The following is a 27,830-nucleotide window of genomic DNA, read 5'->3' on the forward strand; positions in this document are numbered from 1 at the left end:
TGCTATTTTGCTAGTTGCAAAGCCTTTGTGCATGGATAATGGCATTGGTGAGAGGTTTGGAACTAGCATGTGATCTTTGAATTAGCAAACTCATGATCCAACTTGATAGTCTTGTTACTCTGTACTGTACAAGCCATATGTAAAGATACATCTAAAAGGGATGAGTGCGCTCACTTGGTTAATCATGGTGGCAACTTGATAGGCAAATAGAAATGGGAGGGAGAAGTGATTCATGTATTTCGTGAAGGAAATAAATTAACAGATACACTTGCAAAACAAAGAGTGACTCAAAATAGGACTAGCATGGTAGAAGGGAGCTTCGACTAACTCTTTAATGAGGATATTAGGAGTGTGACTCTTTCACCTCTCATCCAACCATAACTATGTTTCTTCTTCCTTTGATTACTTTCACTTTTATTATGTTCTATTTTTTGTTTATTAAATGAATTGCAATTTAGTTTATGGGGCTTAGCCCCGCGTGAGCACCAAAAAAAATGAATTGCTATGTACGTTTTTCCAACACGACACGTAATTTGAACTACTCCCTCCATTCCAATTTGTTAGTCTCATATATTATTTTGGGCGTTTCAAAAAGATATACCCATATTTAGCACTGTCAAAAACCGAACCGAACCGGGGAAACCGGACTGTTTCGACCGATCCGTATGAGAACCGAACCGATTAAAAACCGATTTTTTTAAAACCGAAAACCGACCCGAACCGCGTGTTAGTAAAACCGAAACCGAACCGATCCGAGAAAACGTTAAACCGATTAAGAACCGAACCAAATCTAAACCGAACTGAAAAGGAAACCGAACCGAAAATGAACCGAACTGTTTCTAACCCGAAACCGTTTAAACTGGCATAAAAACCGTTTACACCGAACCGTTAACAAACTGCAACCCGTTTGCACCGAACCGTTTATAAACCGAACCGCTTGTAAACCGAACCGTTTATGAACCGAATCGCATATAATTCGAACCGTTTACAAACCACTTCCTACTAGGGGTGGTTATTGGGCGGGTCAGTGCAGGTCATTATCTCCTCAATTCATCCCTCGTTATTATGACCTCAGTATAATGTCCTAAGTTCGAAAAGAGATGGAATTTATGATTTCCATCGTTCAAGAATGTTAAATGGTTTTAAATGCCTTACATTTAAAGAAAAAAACACATAAGACTATCAGACAAGGTTCAAAGGAACAACTACTGATGTACAAATAATTATACAATAGATGTCAATATTTGGAGCTAGTGATGTACAAAAATTTTGTAATTTTGATTTTATACTCAACATTATTTATCATTCTCATTTTATAGCTTATGGAAAGATTAGTCTCCTTAACTAGAATAATTGATGAGTTGATGTTCGATTAACTGTTCTTATATTTTTAATCAATTATTAGGTACGTAGCTCATATAATTTATTCACTTATTAGGTACGTAGCTTCACAGAATCCTATCACAATAGTATATTTTATACATTAATCCATAGAGTGTAGAAGTCTAAGTTTTTGTTCAAGGACAATTTTACTACAGACAATGGTAGGGGAAAGCAAAATGGTCTTATATAGAAGTTCATTCCTTGATCTTGCATCATTGTCTAAGGTATCACCAGCTCCATTTCTAGATCTCCAAGTCCCTGCAATTTTATTTAGTAAGGAGGTTAGTCTGTTGTTTGCACCGCAATCTGAATTTTGTAAGAGTTGAATTGTCTAGTTGCATTAACCCGGTATGTAGCTATGATACAGTTTGTCCAATTGTGATGTTCTACTTTGAGCTAATGCTCTAAGTGTATCGCCTTAGTCTGACTAATACAATAATACGAACATGGCTTAAAAAAACTAAAATTTCATGCATTTTAAAAACAATTCATTCTAAGGTAAGTAGCAATTCAGTGTTTAAGCTATAGACTACACATGATGAAAGCAGCAGACCACATGCATTGAGCATAAATAAATGCATGCATTTTTTAAAAACAATTCACAAAACAACACTTTTCTCAAAAAAAAAAAAAAAAATAAATAAAATTAAGTAACACAATATAAATTAAGCATCACTACAATACAACATCCATACCTTCTTAATTAGATGCAAAACTTTCATCAATCACTTCTTTACCAATTTCAAGGACGTCTTCCTCAATATCACAATCATAACCACGTAACCAATTTTGTGTGGTAACCAACGCCTCAACATTCTTAGGCAAAAGTGCACTCCTATATTTGTTTAAAATACAACCACCCATGCTAAAAGAACACTCAGAGGCAACCGATGTAATAGGAATAGCCAAAACATCCCTAGCCATAACAGCTAATATGGGGTACACACTAATCTGAGATTCCCAATACTTGAGAACATCATAATTTAGCCCTTCATGAATTGGTTGCCGAGGAGTATTCAAATAAGAATCAATCTCCATCGATGGCCAATTTGATGGGCCATCCTCGTCATCATCATCATCAACATACTAGAAAAGTTCAAACAAAATGCTTTTATTAAATAATAAAAATTAAAACATACAATTATTAAATTTGTAAGCCACAATAAAAAGAAATTGATTACCTTGAATATATCATCATCCAAGTGACTATTTGATTTATCGATAACAATTGGGATGGAGGGTGGAACAATTGTACTTGATTTAAAACCGGAAGACATACAAAAATAAAAGTTATACAACTCCAAAAGAGCATCTTTAATCACCTTCGCCTTTTCAGCACATGCCTCATCAACATAAAGCACTTTTAACATCTTCGTCACTCGAACAAGTTTATAGCGAGGATCAAGAACAATAGCAATCGAAAGGATCAAACTATATTCATCCCAATAGCCCTCAAACTTTTCAAGCATAACTTTTGCCATGGGTGCAAGTTTAGAGTCTATATGGGCTTTACTTATTGTGTGCTCAATTTTTAAAACACTAGCAAAATACAAATTTGCAGTAGGATATTCTGAACCAGAGAATAACACAGTGATTTCATGAAATGGCTTTAGGAATTGACATATTTTAGCAAGGGTATCCCATTCATCATCTGAAAGTTTGAATTCATAACCCATAAACCTATCGATAACCAATTTCAAGGCTTCATTTGCTTCTAAAGCTTTTCGGAGCATCGTACAGGTGGCATTCCAACGAGTCACAACATCAAGACGTAACTTTCCATTAAACACACAATTAACCTCATGAAGAGCATGCTCAAATTGAGTGAGTCTAGAGTCTGAAGAATCAATATATTTACAAACCTCACGCAATTTTTAAACACTATTATCAACTTCTTTTAAACCTCTTTGAACAATAATGTTCAAGACATGAGCAGAACATCGAATATGAAAAAATTTACCATTACAAGGAAGAGGAGAAGTCAACATTAAATCTTTTTTCAAAAGCTTAACCATACTATCCATGGATCGAGCATTATCAACAATCATTGCAAAAGCTTTACCCTGAAGGTTCCACTCCCCAATAAGTTAACACAAATTTTTCTACCTCAACACCAGTATGAGGAGGACCACAATATCTAAAATTCAGAATTTTAGACCTAAGACACCAATTTTTATCAACATAATGTGCAGTTAAGGTGAGATAACCTCGATTAGTGCATGTTGTCCACAAGTCACAAGTGAAGCTAACTCTACCTTCAATTCCAGAAAAAGATTGCAACAATAAAGACTTAAACTTATCATGCTCAGCAATGCAATATTTCAAAATAGTGTTTCTACACACATGCTGCACGTTGGGATTCAGGTTCGTAAAAACTTCCCTAAGGCCATGATGCTCCACAATACTTAGAGGATAGGAATGCAAAATTATAGCTTTAGCAAGCAATTGTAAATGACGAGTCTGATTAAACGGGGACAGAACACCACTTTCACGATTTCCAGGATGGTGTGGATTTTTAATCATGCATGTCTTAGTATGAGCTTTACAAGTTGAAGTACCTGCCTTACCAGGTGTCTTATATCCATTACCACAAACTTTGCATCGAGCATATTTTACCGGAGCAAGATCAACCATCTTATCAAAAAAGGTGTAATACCTCCAAACATCTGATGTTCGTCCATGCTTACTACCACATAGTAGAATCCTCATCAAAACCACTAAACTCTTGCTCCATTGCTGAAAAAACAGAAACATAACAATATAAATCAAGTCACAATATGATACTATATGATAAGGTAGAGCTAACCAATGCATCTATTAGAGTATGCTGGAAGAATTAATTTCCTCACGAGTAAAACAGCTAGCATTAGGAACTCAAGTTCAGAATATATTCTATATGAGAAAATTTCATATCAACCAAAAGATCATGAGTCATTCTGAATTATGACATATAAGAAACAGTATGGACATCCTCTGCATATTCAAAAAGGGTTTGTCCATATAAGTACTTTTTAGTACTGCATTAAAAACAGTATGGACATATAAGAAACAGTATGGAGTCTATGGACATATAAGAAACAGTATGGACATCCTGGGTTAGTACTAAAAAGTATTCAAGCTTCTTAAATGAAATACTTAAAGATTATAGTCCATTCATTTTGAAAGTACTTTGGGCATCAAATTTGGTCTCTTGTATTGTTGGTGTTTGACACAAATGCTACCACACAGTGCCCAAACCCAATGGCAGAAAGTATTTCGGTTATAATTATAAAATCAGAAACTATAAATCAGATAAAATAAAAAAACTATTAAGTATAAGGTAGCATGCATGGTATAGTGTCAATAGGTGAAAGGTATTTCCTTTATACGCGTGCTAAATGTATGATTATAATGATTTGATGCTGATAGAAGAATTATTCATGTTGGTTTATGCCATGTAGCACCTCTTCGGCTTTATGTATTCCATTCCCATCACAATGTACAGTAATTCCCTCTTCAATATATATAACTCATAATAACTTCATAATATTCTCGCTTTTTAAGATCAAACTTTGATAATTGTGAAGTTTACGATGTTTATTTTAAACAGAAGGAATAAATGACATTACATGAATCTTTATGAATATATACACTTCATTTTCCAAATACAAATCACAACATAAAATCAAAAAATTAACATAAATTATATGAAGAACAATACGAATCAGAACTAAATATCAAAAAATTATGACATGCAAATCCCGTCAACAACAAAAAACCGAAATGAAAACAAAAAAAAAAAAAAAAAAAAAAAAAAAAAAAAAAAAACAGAAAATTACCTTTGAGTTGTGACGGCTTGAAGGAGAGGAAGATTTGAAGATGGAGAACTGGAGATCGAAATAAAAAAAACGAGAATGGAGAACTTGAGATCGAAAAGAAAAACGAAACGAAAACCGATTTAAATCAACTAAAATTTACCTCAAGTTGAGCTTGAAGAGTTGAGAACTTAAGAGTGAGTAAATTCAGCGCTTGGATTTGAGGATGAATAAGAAGAACTGATTTGAGGATGAAGAAGAAGAACTAAAGAATGAAGAAGAAGAACCAAAACGGCGGTGAAGTGGTGAATGAAAAGGATATGACCTAGTTGGCTACAATACACCTACACACGTTTCACCTTTGTTTTTTTTTTTTTTTTAATTTTTTTTTGCATTATATTCTTTGTTTTTCCTTTTGGTTTTTGGAGGGAAATTTCCCACCATTTATATTTTGTTGAAATTGTCAACCAAAAGAAATGAAATCAATTTTTCACTTTATAAAATTCAAAAAAAATATTTTTATTTTAATAACAATAAACAAATAATTATACAAATAATTAATTACATGGTTTAAAAAAACTAATTTCATTTCTCGAATCCCGATAAAACGATATATACTTTCATAATATCAACTTTTATATTTTTTAACACACACATTAAAATATTACGTTTCTCAAATTATAAAATGTGAATCGGTTAGCGTGTAAATGTTTAGCGTTGCGATTAATAAAAAATCAAAGATTGTTTAATAATATAATGACGTCATACCTTAGATAGTTAGAAGTACTACGGATTTATTATATGGTTATAATTATATCAGTTTAGCTATACCTATAAGCAATACACTTGTAATCGTGTAAACTTATAAATGATAGAATTGACTAGTAGATTAGTACATAAATACAAATTACTTAATTAGATATTATAGAAGAACCAAACCCGTTAACGAACCGAACCGGTTAACCTTAAATAAAACCGATCCATATAATGTTTAATTATAGAAGAACCAAACCCGTTAACGAACCGAACCGGTTATAAACACGAACAAAAAAAGAACCGAACTGTTTCTAACCCGAAAATGTTTGAACCGGGGTAAAAACCGTTTACACCGAACCGTTAACAAACCGCAACCCGTTTGCACCGAACCGTTTACAACCCGGACCGTTTACAACCCGAACCGAATTTAAACTGGGATAAAAACCGTATACACCGAACCGTTAACAAACCGCAACCCGTCTGCACCGAACCGTTTACTACCCGGACCGTTTACAACCCGAACCGAATTTAAACCGGGATAAAAACCGTTTACACCAAACCATTAACAAACCGCAACCCGTTTGCACCGAACCGTTTACTACCCGAACCGTTTACAAACCGAACCGAATTTAAACCGTTCAAGAATAAACCGAAACCGAATCGAACCGATAATTTTTTAAACCGAACTGAAACCGACCCGAAAGACATTTGAACTGATTTCAAACCGACCCGATTTCAAACCGAACCAAAACCGAACTGTCAAACCGTTTTGACAGTACTACCCATATTGAATGTATTCCACTTTTAACTTAGTGACATGATTCTAAGTAAAGAAATTACTCCCTTGATTTATACAAATATGACTAAAACTTTCCTTAAAAAAATCAAAAAAATTAAATAAGACAAAACTATTTATGAATTGTTTTTTAATTTAATGTTAGATTCCAAATATTATCCTTTTCTTATTTTACGTGATTGATTTCATATGGAACTATCATATGAAAACAGAGGGAGTATAATTTTTTATGTCTTCACTAGTAAAGATTTTTACCGCATTAAAGTCATGCAATTGCTTTAGGGAAGAAAGGAAGTAATTAATCCACCCGTATGCCCGATTCCAAATTTCCAATACTTTTTGAAGTTACAAGTTACAACCCGTAAAAACTCACCGGTCATTAGGGAGCTTAATCAAGGCTTCTAATTTAGCCGGCAGCCGACGAGAAAGGAGAAAAACTGAGGAAATACAAGTTTAGAAACAATAAAAATGTCGTCAAAAACCTAAAAAAGAACCTCTAATCTTCAACCCCAGATTAAAGACAGCATCAAAGTGCAAAATCAATAAAATCCCAACAAGTAATTTCATTTCTTTCTCTTTTCCTGATCTTAAATTTGTCAATTTTCATTACTATAAAGTATCAAATTTTTCTAAGCTTTAATTCAATAACTGTGTTTATTAATTTTACAGTGATTGCTGCATTGAGGGCGACCGTCTTTTCTGTCTTCTCCATTCCCTCCAAAGGTAATTTCAATAATTTTTTCATGTTCAAGAACCCTAATTGCATATATACAGTATGGGAAATTCCAAATTAGGGTAATTTTTTTTTTTAATTGAATGGGTGATATTAGCACACTCTAAATTGGATTAAATGTTTATAAAAGATTGATATGATGTTAGTCGTGATTATGGAACAGGGGAATTGAATCAGAATTACAGTCCAATAGAATCTTACCTGAGAAGTTGCGGTTCAAGGTGTGATTTTTACTTATGTTAGACAAAACTGAATATTGTGCAAGGAATATTGTATAATAGTATTGCCTAAGTTTACATATATATGGAGTAGTTATTGATTTTGGTGGTATTTGATGTGGACTATTGCAGCAACACTTTGCTGTTGGGATCAATGATGACGCGACTGCTTGAACGAATGGCTCCATCTAGTGATGATGCTGCCTTTGCTGCTGCTCAAAAAGGATCCGGGGGCCGTCCTCCATGTTCTTCTGTCACTAAACTTCAGGTTTGTATTTTTCCCGAGCTGCATCATTATTTGTTAAAACATGAAACTGTTGTTAGTGAATCTGATGTTCGAGTACGGAGTAAATTAATCTGGACCTAAAGAAAAATGAACTGAAATACTCAGACCTGACAATTTGACATGAACACGATTGTTCCTTATAAACTCCATGTAATTAAAAGTAGATGCCCTTAAATGTTGATTATACAATCTGCAAATAAGTAAAAATTATTTGCTTTAAGGTTTGTGTATTGGTGCAATAGTAAGATTCAGTGCAATTTGGGATGCCAGGGCAGGAAAGTTTGATTAGCTGAATGCTTTGTAAGAGACTTATGTTTGTGTATATGACTTCTTTATTTGGTGATGTAAAAGAAGATCAGGCATTATATAGATTTTCCTGTGCCTGATATCTATTGTAATGCTTTACAGATGAACTTGACATTCCCATTTTCAGTACTGTGTGATATTACCATTACTAGTGCCACTTCCTTAATCGTGTTTCACATTTTTCTTGGGGAAACTGGTTCTAGAGAAGAGAACCTGTTTTTTTGTATAATGTGTACTCTACAGCTTGGTGCACCTACCATTCCACATACTTATCATGATCTGGTAATGTTTAGCGGTCAGTTTAATGGCAACCTTCATTATCATCATCTTGCCTACTGCATGGATTTGGGTAAATAAATATCATATTCAAGAACATGTGTGTTCCATTCATGTTTACCTCTTCCTTAATTTGTGTTACCTTGCTCTAGACACATTCGTGATTTTTCCAAGTACGATATCAGGCTGTGCTGGTAGCAGCAGACTGTAACTCGAGATGGCTCACTAAGCATCTGCCAAGCTTGGCTTCTTCCAGAAATGTGCCAATTATCTTTGTTAAAGATAATAAAGAAGGTTCTCTGAGACTGGGTGAAGTTGTCAAGGTCAAAACAGCTGTTGCTCTTGGAGTTAAGGTAAAAGTCTAAGAGATCAAAACTTGCCTTTCCTCATTTCCTGACATTTTTCTTGTTTCATAGTCATTTATTGAGCTTTGCAAGATCTATTAGCATGGAATGCTTGAAATGCTTATCGTGGTGATTTTGGAATCCAAGTGATAACAAAAGGGTGTATAATTTGGGAGGAATATAAGGGGGCAATCAAAGCTATGATATGCATATGAAGTGCATTGCTTGTTGTAAGCACAGATGATTCTTTTGTTTATGATTTACAAACTTACTATAATTCTTGTGATAGGTTAAAGGAAGTAGTATCAACCAACTTCTTGAAGAAGTTCTTCATGAAAGGTCAAAAGAACTGAATGCATAGACTCCACAAAGCTGGCCAATGTGTCTTGTCAGTTGTATGCAGAATGGAGACAACTTAACTCTCTTGAATCATGTAGGAGACCATGACCTTTAACACATACATCCAACTAAGAACGCATCATGAGCTCAAACAGCAGCTGCCTCAGCGCAAGGGGAATGTTCGAGCGGGGCTGTAGGAGGCCAAGTTTCAAGGATTGGACAACTGCTGTACAAGATGAGCATGTTTTATGTCGTCTAATTCCTTTACTCATTCTCAGGAAAAACATGTATTTGTAAATGTGATTAAATACATTATCCACTGTACTGAGATGGATTGCTGCCCTCTTAAGGGGGATAATAGATCAGTAGGCCATATAGGGCTTTGGGCATTTTAATCCAAAATAGGTGTTGGTCCACCTTTAAGTTTCTTCATGGACCAAAACACGATGCCAATGGGCGATTTGGTTCTACTGACTTTTTTTTTTTTTGGATTTCTAGGAAATCATTGTTCTATGAATTTCCCAACTCAAAAATAACTCGGCTGAAACTTGAAATCGGCCCATACCAAGTGCGAATGAAATCAAACCCTATACGAGTTCATGATCTGGCAGCTCAAAAATCCGATGTGACAACTTTAATTTTACGAATTTATGATCCGGCTCAAAAACCCGATGTGAAAACTCTAAATTCAAGTAAAAAAGGGAGCGGAGAAATAATACTTCCATGAAGGTGATTGACAAGGAGCTCACTCATGAGTGTGGCGAATTCTAAACTACGAGTATAACATTTCCCTTTGTTTGTTCAACGAATGCCTGCTTCTACTCTTTGTATATGGTCATAGATTTGCCAACTCTGATTATAAGTACATAGTGAGAAGAATTAACCCATCAATGAGAGAGATTGACAAAGAGCTCAATCCTGACTTTGTAGCGGCTGATTTCAAGTTAGCTTTAAAAGTCAATCCGTCTCTGTTAGCTAATAAGTATCATGATGAAATGCTTGCATTATAACCAATAACCATAACACATTATTGTCGTATGAATGTCATTTATCACAGTTTATGAATTCTTACATATAGTGGTTAAACTTTGAAATTAAATACCGTCTACATTACTAACTAATTTTTTTAGTTCTATATATATATATATATATATATATATATATATATATATATATATATATATATATATATATATATATATATATATATATATATATATATATATATATATATATATATATATAACGAAAAAAAAACACATGTATTGGATTTACCATGGTAAAGACATTTATTAAGCAGTGTTCCTTACTTACTACAAGCAAGAAATGAGATTTTTTTTTTTTTTGGAAGGAAGCAAGAAATGAGATTTAACCTTCATAATGTTGGTCTTATTATTGTTTCAAAAAAAAAAATGTTGGTCTTATTATCTAGGTTTTGTAGTCCTAATCCAAATTTTGTTTTCTCTAAGAAAATGTTTTCTTGGAAGTTTGGAACCTTTCGTTTATTTTTGAGCAGTAGAAAACTACCCCACACACTAACATGGGTTTTAATTCGGGCCAGACAGGCCCAGCATCATTTTGTATATGTTTCGGATGCCTCTTACAAAGTCCAAGTGGACTAAGGCCGATGTAGCTTATCCTATTTGAAATTTAGACCAACACACTAATACACTACGTGTTGTAGTTCGTATTAGATTAAGAAAATAAGGACAACAGTATTTTTTTACATGTATAGTAGTTCGTACTCGTATGTATTAAAAAAATACAAGCAATAATTTTATATTTTATTGGATAAGGATGAAATTGGTGAGGCTTGAGTGCTTGACCCATGGCCTCACTTTTGAAAGTCAGGATAATGTTAGTGAACGACTCTAAGCTTTTAGAGCCTGTTTTGATTTATTGAAAACAACGGAACTGAATAAAGCTGATATACATTGTTTATGAAATAAGTAAATTAGGAACGTAACTGATCTGAACTGATTGGAGCTGAATTGAACTGAACGGAAATTAGTTGAACAGAACAAACCCTTATTTCGAATTTCATACGGAAAATGACACAAGCATTGAAAAATCGAAACATCTCTACATTTATACTTAATTATTGTACATTACTATACAATTGCATTGGATATTTGGGGACCTTCACTTAAAATTTTAAAAAATACTTCGCACAAGTTGTGACTTGTGAGTCTAATTAAATTGTGATGGGTATAATGTATGATTGTATAGTAACACTCAAGTAGGGGCTTTTAATGTAGGACGAATGAAAGAAATGTAACATTGTTATTACTTGTATAACGTAAAACTTTGATCTATGAAGTTTATGGAATTCACTGATTCACACTTCACATCAGGTAATGAGTGTATGCAAAAATAAAGCAAAATTGCTAGAAGATACACTATTTCCCCACCAAAGAGGGTTTTTAATGCTTTATCATCTACCTCTCTGAATTGTCTCTATCCTAATATTATTAAGCAGCTTCAAATAAGTGTATCTTTCATTGGATGCTATATGTTATCTCTAAATCAATGCTTTAGATTTTTAAAATAAGGAAATCGTTTGGTCATTAAATATTCATTTATAATTACTGTTTACGTTTAAAAAAAAAATAAAAAATCAGTACACACTAAAAATACCTACTAATACTACGTAAGATACCGGTGTTTCTTATATAGCTTAGCGTTGCATGCATGATGAGGATAAGTTTATATAATCACTCATAATTCACCTACCACCCATGGTAGTTCACTTGTAGGACCAACTCAACCAAAAGCTTAAGCTTATGGTTGAGACCCAGGAATATGTTTTATACTCTATTACTTCCTCTCACATGAAAGACCCTTTGGGCTTGAAATGTGGATGCAACACAGGTCCACCCATACCTGATGCGAATTAATTCCACTTTGAAGGAGGGACGAATGAGATTCAAACCCGTGACCTTTGTGTCACGCTGACTCCGATACCATGTTAGAGGACTAACTCAGCCAAAAACTTAAGCTTATGGTTAAGGCCCAGGAATATGTTTTACATTCTATCAATTCATCCTCATCGAAATGGATATTGGCCTGGTTTTTACTCTATATAAATTTTGTGCAATGTAATATTCCTTGTTAAGTAAGAGCCCACAACTCCACAAGGCCACAAGGAGATCAGGTGGGAGATTTATGGCACAACCACAAGGATGGATTTTAAATTGGTCCTTGAGTTAGGGTTTCTCCCTTCTCCCATCCCCCCTCCACATAGTAGCCCACGTTGTCTTTATGAAAGTTATATCTCTCATTTTCAAAATATTAGGTAATATTACTTGACCTTTGTTACAACAATTTGATCATATGCATTATCATTCCATGTTGGAATTGAAGTATCTATATATGAAGATGATCACGTGAAAAAAAATATATTAATAAATTATGAAATCAGTTGCTATTACAATCATAATATCGTTAAATTCAACGATTTTAGAAATGTGGTACCAAATTTGTGATTGAAACAAATAAACACTACTAGTCTACTATGTGAAGTGATATTAACTCTAACGAACAACTTAATTAGCAAGTGATATCAAAGATTAAAACGTACAATATACATGTTATCCAAATACAAATTAAATTAAATTAGTATATAATATTTATAACCAACCCTATAGTTAGTTAAAAGTGACCATCATATAATAATGAACTAACATGCTCAATATAATAATTGTCAAAGTAAAATTGTCAAAGTTGCAGAAAGAGTGAAGACTGAACTTAAAATGCACGAAAGCAGCCAAGAAGTCCTTGTAATACCAGCTATATTTAGGAGCTGATTTAGTAGAATTAAGTCCATCCAAGAACCAAATGTTTCTTTCAGAACAGTTGCATGTTTTTGTCTTGAAATATTCAAATATAATGCTTCTAATGTTATTATTTCTTAACAGTTGGCATAAAAGATGAAGCCATTTTTCATGTAAATCTTGTAAGTTATATCACTTGCATTTGCTAACTTAGGCACTTGGCTATATTAGCTCATTTTGCACCTAATATCTTTGTTTTTGGGTGGTGCCATTCAACGGGGACAATACTTCTCCAGCGTTGTTTGATTGAGACTCTTTCATTTAATCTCAATCACCCTATATCGATCGATCTCTATTTTTCTCGATCTTTCTCTTCACTATATTCGTAGAGGACTAATTAAAAATGCTGTTGTATTGTTGTCATGCATAACATAACTCTGATCTTTAAATGGTATCGAGTGGTGATCAATGAAAACTTATTTAAAAACATATTTTATTAGCTTGTACATCACTCTATTATTGTGCTCACTAATAAATTCAATAGAAAAGAAAAATAAACGCATAAAATTATTGTCCTGTGTTTACAAAACGTACTTCATACTTAACATATATTATGTACTGTACTACACTATTGGTATACTTAACATATGCTACCAGTAGTAAAAATAAATATATACTACGTACATACATATATTGATATATATACTACGGAAGAATAGATGATAGAGAGTAAGAAAAAAAATATTATGGTAGCTAGTAGTAAAATAAACTGGCAAATTTTAACAGATAAACCACATTTATTAATTAAAAAATAGATATATTCAAGTTTATGTATCATAAGGGAGTAGTTACATGTCATGTGTAAACTTGGTCAGCAATAATCAACATGGAATTGAAATAGGACCAGCCAAATCTTATTATTGAGGGTCGAAGAGACCAACTGCAAGATTTCAAGGGTAATAGCTACATGTCTTAATAATGTACATCTTGATATGCAGTTGAAGCACTTAAATGAAACAATTTAAGGTCAAATGATAAGATTCATAAAATTATTATTACTAATAATAATGCTAGTTCAACATGTATTAATTATCTAATAATTCTTGAGAAGTTGGGATCAGATTACATGAAATCTGCTAATTATGCATAATAATTCAATTGGAAGAGGCATAAAATATAGTAATATGTATAAAGTATTACACAAGAATTTCTCAACATGGCATAACATAAGTAACCAATAATTATGTTATGATGATCATATTATAAAAAGATGATATAATCTATCTATGATAAAAACTCTAGTCAAATCAACAACAAACGTATAGTTTTTGTAGAATCCATAAGAAATAATTCTCCCAAAAGATATGGCATGAAATTGCGATACTGTTTGTAAAATAAGCTACTCATCATGATCAACTGCCTCTCTTAATTTAGAATAAGGTTGGTTGATTCTTATTAATCATTCCCCACATGTTTGGTCATAATCGCTACTTATCGTAAAATTGGCATGCTGCCCCCACATGTTTTGCTATGAGGAATTCACATATTTCACCGGAGAGATTTTTAGGCCCCGTTTTCTAGAACTCATTTTCATTTCTTTTTTTTTTGACAAGTATGGCTCATTTTCATTTCATTCTTTCATTCAATATAATTTAGGGCGTATATTATTCACCTGATTTTCACTTATATGAACGTAGCTAAACTATACTGAACTTACTAAAACTTATTTTAATTATAATTTGAACTTGGATAACCTTTATCATAACTTTTTTTTTTATTGAACTGAACTTATCAGAACTTATTAAGCGTAAAATAAGTGAAAACAATGCAGGGTGAATAAAATATGCACTTAGTTTAGTTTAGTAAGCTTCCTTTTTATATTTCACTTCAGTTCAGATTAGATCAAATGTAGCTAGTATGTTGATACCGAAGGTAAGCCTATAACCTAAGCTAGTACATAGGATATGTGAAGACAAAATTAAAGGACCTACTAATATCATTCAATTGTAAGTAGAGAAGAACAAAAATAAGGCATGGTCATGTCCCCTTCTAGGAATATTAAAGGATACCACCTTGGACGTTGAGGTGTTTCATGGTCTCCTAATATTTGGTTAGTAAGAATAGTCATACTACAAAACTATAGAGTCAATTTGTCACATCTAAATTAAAATGTCAAATAGGTCGGATTATCTAATTAATTTCAAGGCAAAAAATTTCAAATCACATCAAATTTGTTTCAAGATCAAACAACTTTGATTCAAAATCAAGTCTATTTATAAATAGTTTACCACATAATTGTTCGGATATAGGTTAGATATATATGGATATATAAATCTGATTTTTGGACAAGTCTATTTACATCAAATCAATATTAACCTACTATGAAACATAATACTTACGGAGTATGCTTTTACTCCATACATATGATATGTATAATAGTTGTATTTTCTACGGAGTAATATTTATCCACCATGTAATATTTTATTGCTAGTTGATTTTTTTTTAAATTGTAGTTGAATAGGAGTATAATTTATACTGATTTTATTTTGCTGAGTATTTTACTGATTTAATTATTTTTCAATAACAAATTGAATACACATTTATTCTTGGAAGGTATTGTTGGGAATGGAATGGGGACATTACATTGACCAATTCACATGTCGTAACGAAATTCTTAAAACACTATCCATGTGGTCCTTTCAATAATTCTCCCGCCTCTTTTTTCCCGCGTTATTCTATGCCATTTCTCCTTGGGTTAGCAAATTAAAATTCATAATATGTAGTCAATGAATAGATTGTTCAACCCAACTACCCTCATTTTTTTTAATCAAACGACATATTTCTCTTAACTTGACCTTCTTTGAATAATTATTTAGCATTTCAGTTTATTTGTATCATAAATTTAATACTAAAGTACTAAACTAACAATAGTCCCTCGTCTAGGGTTTGTATGTCCCTCGTCTAGGGCTTGTGGTTTTCCTCGAATTCCTTGTCCTCAATCTCTTAATTCTTGCTAATTTTTCCTCAAATTTCCCCCTCAATCTCTCTGACGACTTGCTTAATGACTTTGAAAAAATCAAATTAACTGATGAAGAATCGAAGGTTATTGGTATGAACTCTGAAGAATTTGATGATGATGAGATGAAGAATCAGATTGCTTTATCCTTAGTAGGGAGACTTATGACCACAAAGCCTTTCAATGCGGAGGCAATGAAACGAACCTTAACTTCTGTGTGGAGATTACATGACAATGTTTCGATCAAGATGGTGGAACCTAACCTTTTTGTGTTCCAATTTGTCAGTGAGGCTGATAAGGAGATGGTTCTTGACGGTTGCCCGTGGTTCTTTGATGGGAAGCTTCTTGTCCTCAAGGAGGTGAATGGGGAAGAACAGCCCTTGGAAGTTGTTTTCAAGCATGGTCCTATGTGGGTAAGATTGTTAGATGTTCCCTTTAACAAACGTAACAAAAAATCTTTGATCGAGATAGGCGATTTCTCAGGCACTTTCTTGGAAATTGATGATTCAGATCCTTTGAGTTGGGGGGAATTTGTGCGCATTAAATTGATGATTGATGTCGAGAAACCTCTTCGAAGAGGCCTGTTTTTGGCAGTAGGTGCATCATGCTCAAAGTGGGTGACTTTGAAGTATGAACGGTTAGAGGATTTTTGCTTCTTTTGTGGGAGATTGGATCATACGGAGTCGGGGTGCTCTCATAAGGATGAAGCGAATGAAACTGAGGATGAAATTGTCTATCAATATGGACCTTGGCTTCGTGCTTCGCCAAGGAAACCTTCTCGCAAACTTGCTACTGAAATTGAGAAGGAGAAAAGGTTCATGGAGAGGCTGTCTTCTGCGAGAAAGGTGAGGGTTCCAAGTTACCATGACCCCAACGTTGTTAAACTTGGTCCTCCAGGTGTTGCGAGGAAGTTGCACTTCCCCCTTCCTCGTCCTCGAGAAGCTTCTCTGATAAAGGTCGTGGACACGAAGACATCGAAGTCTGTTCTAAGACTGCAAAGCGTGATGACTGATGTCAATACTAAGGCTGGTGAAGATGATAGAGAAGAGAGGGCTGCCCAAAATGAGGGTGATAATTCTAGCCTTGGTGCTGATCTGGTGGGGGATGAGGCTTCTGGGATGGAACATGATATGATTGAAGATACTATTGGTGTGGTGGCAAGGAAAAAGAAGGTTGTAAAAAGGAAATTAGTAGTTTGGCTGGGGGATCCGAGGCTTCTAATTTGGGCAACAAGGGGAAGGAGTCAGGCCTCAAGAGAAGTTTGGATGTAATGGCGCACTCTGACTCATTTCTGATGGATTCTGAAATAATAAAAAAACAAAAATCTGAGAAGTTTGATATTGTCGGAGACGGAATAATTCAAGTAAGGGGTGTTGGAGTGAGCCAACCCCCTGAACAACAATGAAAATATTATGCTGGAATTGCAGGGGAGCGGGCCACTCTCGTGCAATTTGTGCTCTCCTTTATTGGAGTCGTAGTGTTTGCCCAGATATCATCTTTTTGTCAGAAACCATGATCAGCAAATATAAGTCAGAAAATTTAAAAAATAAATTTAGCTATCCTATGTCAGTTGAGTGGACAGTACAGGGAAATCAGGTGGTTTGTGTGTGTATTGGAGGGAAGGAGTGGACTTTTCGTTAGTGTCTTTCTCGGATCACCATATTTGTGGGGATGTGAAGGAAATCGGAGGTAGGATTTGGCGTTTTATAGGAGTGTATGGGTGGGCGGATAAGGCTTTGAAATGTCATACTTGGGACCTAGTTCGTGAGCTGTATACTAACTCCCCTCATCCTATTGTCTTTGGAGGAGATTTCAACGAAATAATTGGGAATCATAAGAAGTCGGGGGGTGTATTGCATGAGCAACGTGCTATGGATGCCTTTAGGGAGGTCCTCGATGATTGTAGCTTGAGGGACCTTGGGTATGAGGGGTCTTGGGTCACTTGGGAACGGGGCATACATTCGGGGGAGGTGGTGAGGGAAAGGTTGGATAGATATGTTGGTTGTACAAGGTGGTGCGCTTGGTTTAATCAGGCACATATGACACATTTAACAAAATTCAAATCTGACCATGTGGTTATCCTACTTGATTCTGATCCTAAGGTGAGCAAAAAAAGAAAAAAAAGAAGAAGAGATTTAGGTTCGAAACTTGCTGGATGCTTGCGGAGGGCATTGAGGATGTGATTCGTGAGTCTTGGAGTGGAGCCCATCATCTTGATATGCCTCAGAAGCTGCTGGCAATTGCCCAAGATTTGACAAAGTGGAGTAGTGACACTTTTGAGGATTTAGGTGAGAAAATAACAAAGGCAGAGGAGGATCTTAAAGAGGCCCAATTGCATTCGAGTAATCAGCCAAACTTTGAAGAATGTAACAGTTGGAGGCTATTCTTGATGATTTACATGAAAAAATGAAGCTTATTGGTTTCTTCGATCGAGAGTCTCAGAAATCAAAGATGGGGATCGCAATACGAAATATTTTTACCATAAAGCGTCTCAAAGGAAGAGTAAAAATTACATCAAAGGGCTTATGGATGCTAGTGGAGAATGGCGCACGGGTAAACTCGAAGTCGAGAAAATTATTCTTGACTTTTATGGCTCTTTATTCACAGGAGGCGAGATTGATGATGGTTTATTCACCGAGGTTCTTGCTAGTGTGCCACATTTGGTGTGCGAAGGTACGAATAACTCTCTATGCTGTCCTTATCCTAAAGATGAAATTTTTGCTGCCCTTTCTCAGATGAGTCCTTGTAAGGCCCCGGGGCCTGATGGTTTACATGCTATTTTTTATCAGAAATATTGGCATATTGTTGGTGATGATGTGACTTTGTTTGTCAATAATATTATTTCTGGTAGAGTTTCGATTTCCCATGTGAATCGTACTAATGTGGCTCTAATTCCGAAGGTCAAGGATCCCACTTGCATTTCACAGTTTAGACCGATCTCCTTATGTAATGTCTTGTATAAATTGGCTTCTAAATCTGTGGCTAATAGGCTTAAACCCCTTCTTCAACGGATGGTTACAGAAAATCAGAGTGCTTTTGTCCCAAAACGCTTAATCACTGATAATGCTCTTATTGCTCTGGAACTGTTTCACACAATGAAGAAAAGATCAAAAGGTCGCAGGGGCTCTATTTCTATGAAGCTGGATATGAGTAAGGCCTATGATCGGGTCGAATGGGAATTTTTGAGAAGACTTTTGACTAAGTTGGGATTTGCTGGAGCTTGGGTGGATACTATAATGACTTTTGTATCGACCGTCAGCTACTCTTTCATCATCAATGGGATCCCCTCGAATGACCTTATTCCCTCTAGAGGCCTTCGTCAAGGTGATCCTATATCCCCTTACCTTTTCATTCTAGTTTCTGATGTTCTTTCTAGAATGTTACAGTTGGCCTCGGAGAAGAAATTGATCCATAGTGTGAGGGCTAGCAGAAATGGCCCCGATATTACTCATTTATTCTTTGCAGATGATAGTCTCCTTTTTACTAGAGCTACTCGACAGGAATGTTCAGTCATTGTTGACCTTCTCAACAAATACGAAGCAACTTCCGGGCAAAAAATTAATTTAGAAAAGTCGGAAGTATCTTTTAGTAAGGGGGTTTCTATGCCCGCCAGGATCACTTTTAGCTCTGTCCTTGGGACGGAAATGGTTGAGAATCATGTGAAATACCTTGGTTTGCCAACTGAGATAGGGAGATCGAAGAAAGCGGTTTTTGCATATGTGAAGGATCGAATTTGGAAGAAGGTTCAAGGTTGGAAGGAGAAGCTTTTATCGAGGGCCGAAAAGGAAGTCCTTCTCAAATCTGTCATCCAAGAAATCCCAACTTATCTCATGGGGGTGTATAGATTTCCAAGTGGTTTGATACAAGAGATTCATAGTATGATGGCCCGGTTTTGGTGGGGATCGAATGAGATAGGTAGAAAGATCCATTGGAAAAGTTGGGATGCTCTATGCCAACCTAAATTTCTTGGAGGTGTGGGTTTTAGAGATTTGGGGGTATTCAATCAAGCTCTTCTTGGGAAACAAATTTGGCGGTTAGCAACTAATGAGGGCTCACTTGTGAGTCGGGTTTTGAAGGCTAAATACTACCCGAATACGTCCATTTTTGAGGCAGCTCTTGGTCCGGTTTCGAGTTATTCTTGGCAGAGATTATGGAGTTCTAAAGCCTTAGTAAAGGAGGGCTTGCTATGGAGAGTTGGAAATGGTCGAAATATCAACATCTGGAAGGACCCTTGGCTCTTCAATGGTGACAACAGATTTGTTTCGACAGAAAGCAGAGGGCGAGTTTGAGACAGTTGCGGAGTTAATTGATGATGATGCTTGCTGCTGGGACTTGGCTAAGTTGGAGAGGTTTTTTAATGAGCAAGATAGGCAGGCTATTTTAGCCATCCCGATCAGCGAGAGAATGCCAAATGATGCTCTGACTTGGGCATGGTCGAAGAATGGCTCTTATGAAGTGAAATCTGCATATCTGTTGGGAATGTCCCTTGCTTTAGATGATTTTGAGAAATTCTAGGTGGAGATATGGAAGACAAAGACTACTCCTAAGGTGAGTCAGTTCTTGTGGCGATGTTGCTCTAATTCGCTGCCAACCCGAAGCATCTTGGCTCATAGGCACCAGATTGAAGATCAAGTATGTCCCTGCAGCAATTCGGCAAATGAAACAACTATTCATGTTGTGATTTTGTGTCCTAATGCTCATCAATTGTGGCTGAAAAGTGGATGCTTCGAGGCTCTTAAGTTTGCTACTTCTGATTCCTTCGGTGAAGTAATTCTTTCATGGGGAAAACACTTAGAAGAGGATGTATATCAGAGGAGCTTGTTCCTTGCTTGGTTTATATGGTTTCGCCGCAACAAATGGATCTTTGAAAACTTCTGGGATGCTGATGAAGCTGTTATCCTGCGCCATAGTAGGCTTGTGATTGATTTTGAGGAGTATACCGAAAAGATCTATGGGGGTACTACTCCCTCAGAACCTGCTGGCAGAACGGTGTGGTTACCTCCCCCCCTTGGTGCTGTGAAAATCAATGTTGATGCATCCATATCTGAAGATGGGTGGGTGGGGCTTGGTGCTATAGCTCGTGACAGTAACGGGCAGGTGATGTTTGCTGCGGTTAGCAGGGCCAGAGCTCGTTGGGAGCCTCTGGTTGCTGAGAGCAAGGCTGCGCTATTTGGGCTCAGGAAAGCAAGGGAGCTAGGCTATATGGATGTCATATTGGAAGCCGACTCTTTGCAGCTTGTTTCAAAAATCAAGAAGCATTCTTTTGCCTTTGCGACAGTTGATGGTATTTTAGAGGATATTGTTGTGGTTAGCTCGAATTTTTCTTCCATTATTTGGTCCCATGTAAAGCGTGAGGGTAATTTTGTAGCCCATCACCTAGCTAGGTTAGTGTCGTTTGGTCATGAGCAATTGTGGGAGTTCCTCGTTCCGGATGAGGTTCGCCCGTATGTACTTTTGGATAACCTTTCATTGATTTAGTGCACTAACCGTTTTCTTCAAAAAAAAAAAAAAAAGTACTAAACTAACAATAAGAAACTAATGCTAAAAAAGCAATAAAAGAACATTTGGCTTGTCAACTCGTATCATATAATGAACAATAACTAATTGAGCATAAAAATTAATCTTGGGCTTCTCAATCATAAGATTAAGTGTTTTCCGTGTTGAATTGATTTAACATAGTATATGATTAAGAAACAATGGGTAAGGTCATGAGTTCAAATTTTATGTACCTTTATTTTAAAGAGGAATATTTAGTACTAATTTAACTTCTAGTTGAGTTAGCTAGTCCTTTAACAATGACAAATTATAGGCAAATTTCATTTACTTAGGGCCTATTCTCATTGACTGAACTCAGCTGAACTGAATTGAACTGAGCTGAACTTAACTGAACTGAACTGAAATGAATATTTTATAAGAGAAGAAAATTAGGAGCTGAACTAAACTGAATTGAGCTGAGCTGAACTGAACTGAACTAAACTGAGTTGAACTGAATTTCAACGTAAGAGAACATGCCCTTAATCCTCACTTAAAAGTGTGCCAACTACTTATCTCAATTATTTACTCCACATTAATTATTAATATTTTCACTTGTAAATTAAATTTGAATAACTTATATTAAATTTTATAATAACTTATCTTTTTTAAAGTTATCTTATTTAACTTACTTGTAAAATTATTATTGTAGCAAAAAAAACAAACATAAAAACCCGAGCTCTAAAATTTTGACTAGAAGGAGCACACATAGGAAAGCATCCCACGCTAATGAAATATTTTGGTGATGGTCTGGCCATTGGGAGACTAATACCATACACTAAAAAAATTGTTGAAGTCTAAAGCAAGATATCTTTCTACCAAATAATTCAATTGGAAAACTTTTCATTAACAATATTATAAACCCACTTAGCTTAAAAAGTTAGTGACCGAGTTTAAAACACTACTAGAAATTGATGAAATACCGATGGCAATTATCGTTGGCTATTAAATTCCATCAGTAATACCTTCAATTTCCGATGGTTTACGTGACTATCGGAAATTACTAAATTTACCGATGGTCAACCGATGGCTAAACCATCGGGAATTTATTACCGATGGTTTTCTTCCGTCGTAGAATTTTCTTAAAAAAATAAATAAAACACTTAGTTTTTTACCGATGGTTATAGGCATCGGTAATTTAAAAAAAATATTATTTTTTTTCCGATGGCCATTACCATCGGTAAAGACATCGGTAATATGCTGATATATTTAAAAAAACCACGACTTAGTTTCAGGTTTTAGATCTATTTTTTTCAAAGTTCGACCCAACGGAGAGATAGAGTGCAGGGTGACGGCGAAGGGTTTCGGTGAAGGCGGCTGTTCCTGTTCCGGCGCATCATCGCCGGTAGCACCGTCGGAGTCTTCGCCGGGTCCTGTTCCTCCTGTCGTTGGCCGGTTGTACATGGTAAGTGTTAATTTTTTTTTGTTAATTAAACATTATTTTTTTCACTCAATTATTTACCGACGGATCATAAATCTTTACAGATTCGAAAACCTAGTAGCAAGTATACCGACGATCTCCTTCCATAGGTGAGTAATTTGTTTAATTTTCAATTTTTGATGTCAAAACCCTAACTTTTTTTGAGTTAAATTCCCTAAATTCGGTTGTACTAGTTTATATGTGTTAATTATTTAGTTATGCTATATGATAATAACTTAGTTTTTTTAGTACTTAACTTGTTAAGTAAAATATAATAATGTGTTAGGAGCTTGTTAGTTGGATGTTTAAATACACCTATTTGCTTCATGTTTCATAAATTAAAAAACCAAAAATTTATATGTTTCTAGCTTGATTGATTATGGATTTTGTTGTGAATTAATTGCACATTTTTTGGATTTTTCTTTTAATTATTTTTATGTGTTACTTTTTTATGCAATGCTATGTGGATAATGATGTTAATGTCTATAATTTTGTTTCTTGATCTTCATGTACTCGTCTCAATTTTGATTCAACAATTGCATCATCATTTGCCTAGATACCCGTTCAAGACATACACATTAGGTGTATGTCTTGAATAGTCCCCGGTTGGGACTGTTCTTGGACGTTCATTCTCACTTAGGTGGTTATTGTATGCCTTGTTATTGATTCTATGGAAAATTTTGGCTACGTGTTTTCCTAATCTGTTCTCTGGGTACACATATAAGTATACATAACTACTCATATTGTGTACTTGGAGAACTGTAGGGAAATGCTGCCGAATTTTCCATGGAATTGAAAACTTGGCATACAATTACTAGTGGGATTACACGTCCAAGGATGGGTTAGGTTGGAGAGATAATGACCCTACGATGTCATTCATAACCTTATTTCTTGCTTTAATTGTTCAAACAACATGATTATTTTATTTAGATTGAATATTGTGGTCATTTGGGTGAGATTTGTAGAATTGCAATCATGAAACGAATAGATCGTAGCTGGATGTATGAAAGGTTGGATGGCCGCAACATTAGACCGGAGTTCGTGAAAGGGGTTGATGAATTCATTTAGTTTTGTAAAGATCATCTAGAGAGCAGTAAAGTTGATGAGGTTAGGTGCCCTTGTGTTAAATGTCAGAATCTTCAGCTACATGATTCTGAGACGGTTAAAGTGCACTTATATAGAAAGGGTTTTGTGGAGGACTACCATGAATGGTTGTGTCAAGGTGAAGGGTTTCCAATCATCCCACCTCCCCAACCTAATCCATATCGTGACATGCTTATGGATGCCCTTGGGAATGACCCACCTAACATGGGTGGTGGAGAAGAGAGTCATTTTGAGGAGGAAGAGACAAATCCTCAAGCTAAGAAATTCCTTAATTTGTTAGAGGAATCTGAGCGTCCTTTATATGAAGGGAGTTCCATGTCTGTTTTGGAAATTGCATCTAGAATCACAAGTTTGAAGTGTGAGTACGAGGTTAAGAAAGTAGTTATCGGGTTAAAGCTTCCTCATGAGAAGATACATGTCTTTCTAAAAGGTTGCATGTTGTTTTGGAAGGATGATGTGAACTTGTCCAACTACAGAGTGTGTGGTAGCGAAAGGTATAGCAAGACTTAAAAAGGAAGTTTAGTGCCCTTGAAAGTGCTTATTTATTTCCCGATTACACCGAGGTTACAAAGGTTGTTTGCAACAAAGAACATTTCAGCGGAAATGACATGGCACGCCAATAATCATAGAGTTGGAAACACAATGGCTCATCCTTCTGATAGTGATGCTTGGAAACACTTGGACAAGACCTTTCCAGAATTAGCCTCAGAACCTAGAAATGTGAGACTTGGATTGTGCACCGACGGATTTGATCCTCACGGTAAGTTTGGAGGACAATATTCCTGTTGGCCAGTGATATTGACACCATATAACTTGCCTCCTTCAATGTGCATGAAAAGACAATTCATGTTTTTGTCTCTGCTTGTTCCCGGTCCTTAAAACCCAAAGGGCAACTTGGATGTCTATATGCAACCACTGATTGAAGAACTTAAGCAATTGTGGGATGTTGGGGCAAACACCTTTGATCTTTCTAAGCAGCAAAACTTCACTATGCGGGCTGCCGTACTTTGGACCATTAGCGACTTTCCAGCATATGGTATGCTATCTGGATGGTCAACTGCTGGTAAGAAGGCATGTCCGTACTGGTTAGACAAATCCAAGGCTTTCTGGCTTGATCATGGTGGCAAAGTTTTGTGGTTTGATTGTCACCGACAATTTCTTGATCTAGATCACCCATTTCGAAAAAGCAAAATAGCTTTTTGTAGGAACAGAGTTGAAAAGGGGTCACCACCGCATATTATGTCTGGGCTAGAATTATGGGAATGTGTTAAGGACCTGGCAAAGGCAACTGATGGTCCTGCTGCTTTGAAATTGCTTAAAAAGGCCAAAAAAGGTTGGTTTAAGCAAAGCACTCTTTGGGAGCTTCCTTATTGGAAGCACTTGCTTATACGTCACAATCTAGATGTAATGCACATCGAAAAAAACTTGCTTATACGTCACAATCTAGATCAGTGCTCGAAGAGACATTGCAAAATACTGCAAGAGACCTGGACTTCATGTTGTAACTGATGAAAGAGGTAAAGAGACCAAACCGAAGGAACCATTTGCCCTCGACAAGTCTCAGAAAAAGGTCCTGTGCAAATGGATTCGAGAGTTACGGTTTCCTGATGGGTACACTTCTAATTTGAGTAGATGTGTCGATATGCAAGCATGTAGACTTCATGGCTTGAAAAGCCATGACTGCCATGTGTTCATGGAAAGATTGCTTCCGGTAGCTTTGAAAGAGTTGCTCCCTGTCCATGTTTGGAAATCTATTACTGAAATTAGCCAATTTTTCCGAGATTTGTGTTGCTCCACTATAACACATACTGACATGGAACGTCTGCAAAACAACATTGCTGAGATTCTTTGCAAACTTGAAAAGATCTTCCCCCTGCTTTCTTCAACTCTATGGAGCACTTGCCTATTCACCTTCCATACGAGGCAAGAGTAGGCGGCCCAGTTCAATATCGTTGGATGTATCCATTCGAGAGGTAATGTGTCTTACGTTTTGTCAATTTCACTTTTTGGAAAAATGTCAGTACAGTACACATCTAACTAGGATGTCTACGTTTTTAGGTTCTTGAATAATTTGAAACGCAAAATTGGTAACAAGGCTAGAGTAGAAGGATCTATATGCAACGCGTACCTTACGGAGGAAATTGCAAACGTTTTCTCTAATTATTTCCAAGATGGTGTTGATACCAAAACTAGGGATCTTAGTAGAAACGCAAATGTCGTGGTCGACACTGAGATGGAACCTAATAACAAAGTCCCTAAACTCTTCAAGGTTGATTGTGGTCGTGTTCCTAATTCTGGGCGATTACGTTATATGGATTCTAAGGAACTTGAAAGGGCACACCTTTATGTCTTATAAAACTGTGGCATTCTAGAGGTGTATGAAAGGTAACCCCAAAATTATCTACTTTAAAGTACAAAATTTGTTATGTAACGGAGTTAGATTATATAGCAAACCATCAATTACTGCTTGTTTGAATTTATTAGGGAGTTTGAGGATCACATTCTTCACACACAACCTAATTTCCGTAGAGAAGATGTGTGGCAACGATCTGAGAAAGAGTTTCCTAATCGGTTTCGTGATAAGGTAATATTTGCTTTTTACTTGTCCAAAGAGATTAAGTGCTAATAACTTGTCTCACGTTATGGAATTATTTGGGTATTCCTTAGGTAATTCGAGATAAGCCAGCAGATGATATCGTGCAAACATTGTCAATGCGCCCTTTTAGTCAAATAAGGACTTGGAAGCAAATATTTGTAAACGGATATAATTTTCAAACAGAGATGACCGGAAGATACAAATCAACAATGAACTACGGTGTTTCTGTTTCAAATGCAGAAGGGGGTCAGTATTTTGGGACCTTAGAGGACATTATTGAACTAGTTTACACAGGTCCTACTAGATCATATAAGGCCATTTTGTTTAAATGCAAGTGGATGGATTCTGTCAGGGGGATGACGGTACATGAGGAATACAAGATCATAGATGTCAACCACACCAAGAAATACCCCAAGTACGACCCTTTTGTGTTATCTTATCAGGTTAGTCAAGTGTACCTTGCACCCTACCCGAGTTTGAAGAGAGATCGAACATAATGGTGGGCTGTGATTAAGACAAAGGTCAGATCAGTTGTTGATGCTCCCGTGGACATGGAATTTTTGCAAGAAACAACTAGTGACACCACCACAACATTATGTGCACCAAATGATATTCCGGACTATGGTGTTGGTACTGAAGAAATAGATGATGATTCGGACAATAAGGATTTGGTTCAAGAAGGTTCATTCTCCAGCGATGATGAGGCAGAGTTTGATTCAAGTGATAGTGAGGATGGCGAGGATGATTGCATTTGGTTATCGAATACTGATGATGAGGACAGTGATGATGATGAATGATGTCGATGATTGTAATGATAGTTGTGATGAATCCCAGTAGTAGTTTGTAATTCCTCCAAGTACTGATTCTAATTCGCTAAGTTGTAATATTTGTGATGTCATGAACCATGCATCTTTGAGTAGTAATGGCTATATTGTGTTTTAAATCTGTCCCTGAAACGTTCATGTTATTTTTTTAATTAGTTTATGGAGACTATTACATGTGATAAAGAATTTGCATATATTTTTTAGTGTTTTTTAGTTACATGTAATTTTGAGGTTAATTTTTGGTTACGTGTATTTTTAATTTGCATAAAATTTTAAGTGTTTTTTGGTTACATGTAATTAACCTACGCGTAGTGTTTATTTTCGTTATAGGTTA

At 35.7% G+C, this 27,830-nt stretch overlaps 3 protein-coding genes across 3 annotated transcripts; all 3 read left to right on the forward strand.

Moving 5' to 3' along the window:
• The first annotated feature begins 7,057 nt into the window (after positions 1-7,057).
• On the forward strand, positions 7,058-9,799 carry LOC110682477. The gene is made up of 6 exons (XM_021858814.1): positions 7,058-7,286; positions 7,399-7,452; positions 7,626-7,683; positions 7,813-7,948; positions 8,734-8,901; positions 9,182-9,799. Coding segments are annotated over exons 1-6 (489 nt in total). The 5' UTR covers positions 7,058-7,285; the 3' UTR covers positions 9,254-9,799.
• Positions 9,800-18,175: 8,376 nt separating this feature from the next.
• Positions 18,176-24,586, forward strand: LOC110682599. The gene is made up of 5 exons (XM_021858954.1): positions 18,176-18,386; positions 18,433-20,189; positions 20,290-20,448; positions 20,536-21,456; positions 24,107-24,586. The coding sequence occupies exons 1-5, from the start codon at positions 18,176-18,178 to the stop codon at positions 24,584-24,586; spliced, it is 3,528 nt and encodes a 1,175-aa protein (XP_021714646.1).
• A 132-nt stretch (positions 24,587-24,718) lies between these two features.
• On the forward strand, positions 24,719-27,469 carry LOC110682601. Its single transcript, XM_021858955.1, has 7 exons — positions 24,719-24,836; positions 25,002-25,480; positions 25,524-25,999; positions 26,135-26,374; positions 26,561-26,660; positions 26,744-27,115; positions 27,188-27,469. The coding sequence occupies exons 1-7, from the start codon at positions 24,719-24,721 to the stop codon at positions 27,467-27,469; spliced, it is 2,067 nt and encodes a 688-aa protein (XP_021714647.1).
• Positions 27,470-27,830: the final 361 nt, after the last annotated feature.

Source organism: Chenopodium quinoa, unplaced genomic scaffold, assembly GCF_001683475.1.
Source record: "Chenopodium quinoa cultivar QQ74 unplaced genomic scaffold, ASM168347v1, whole genome shotgun sequence".
Classification (NCBI taxonomy): Eukaryota; Viridiplantae; Streptophyta; class Magnoliopsida; order Caryophyllales; family Amaranthaceae; genus Chenopodium; species Chenopodium quinoa.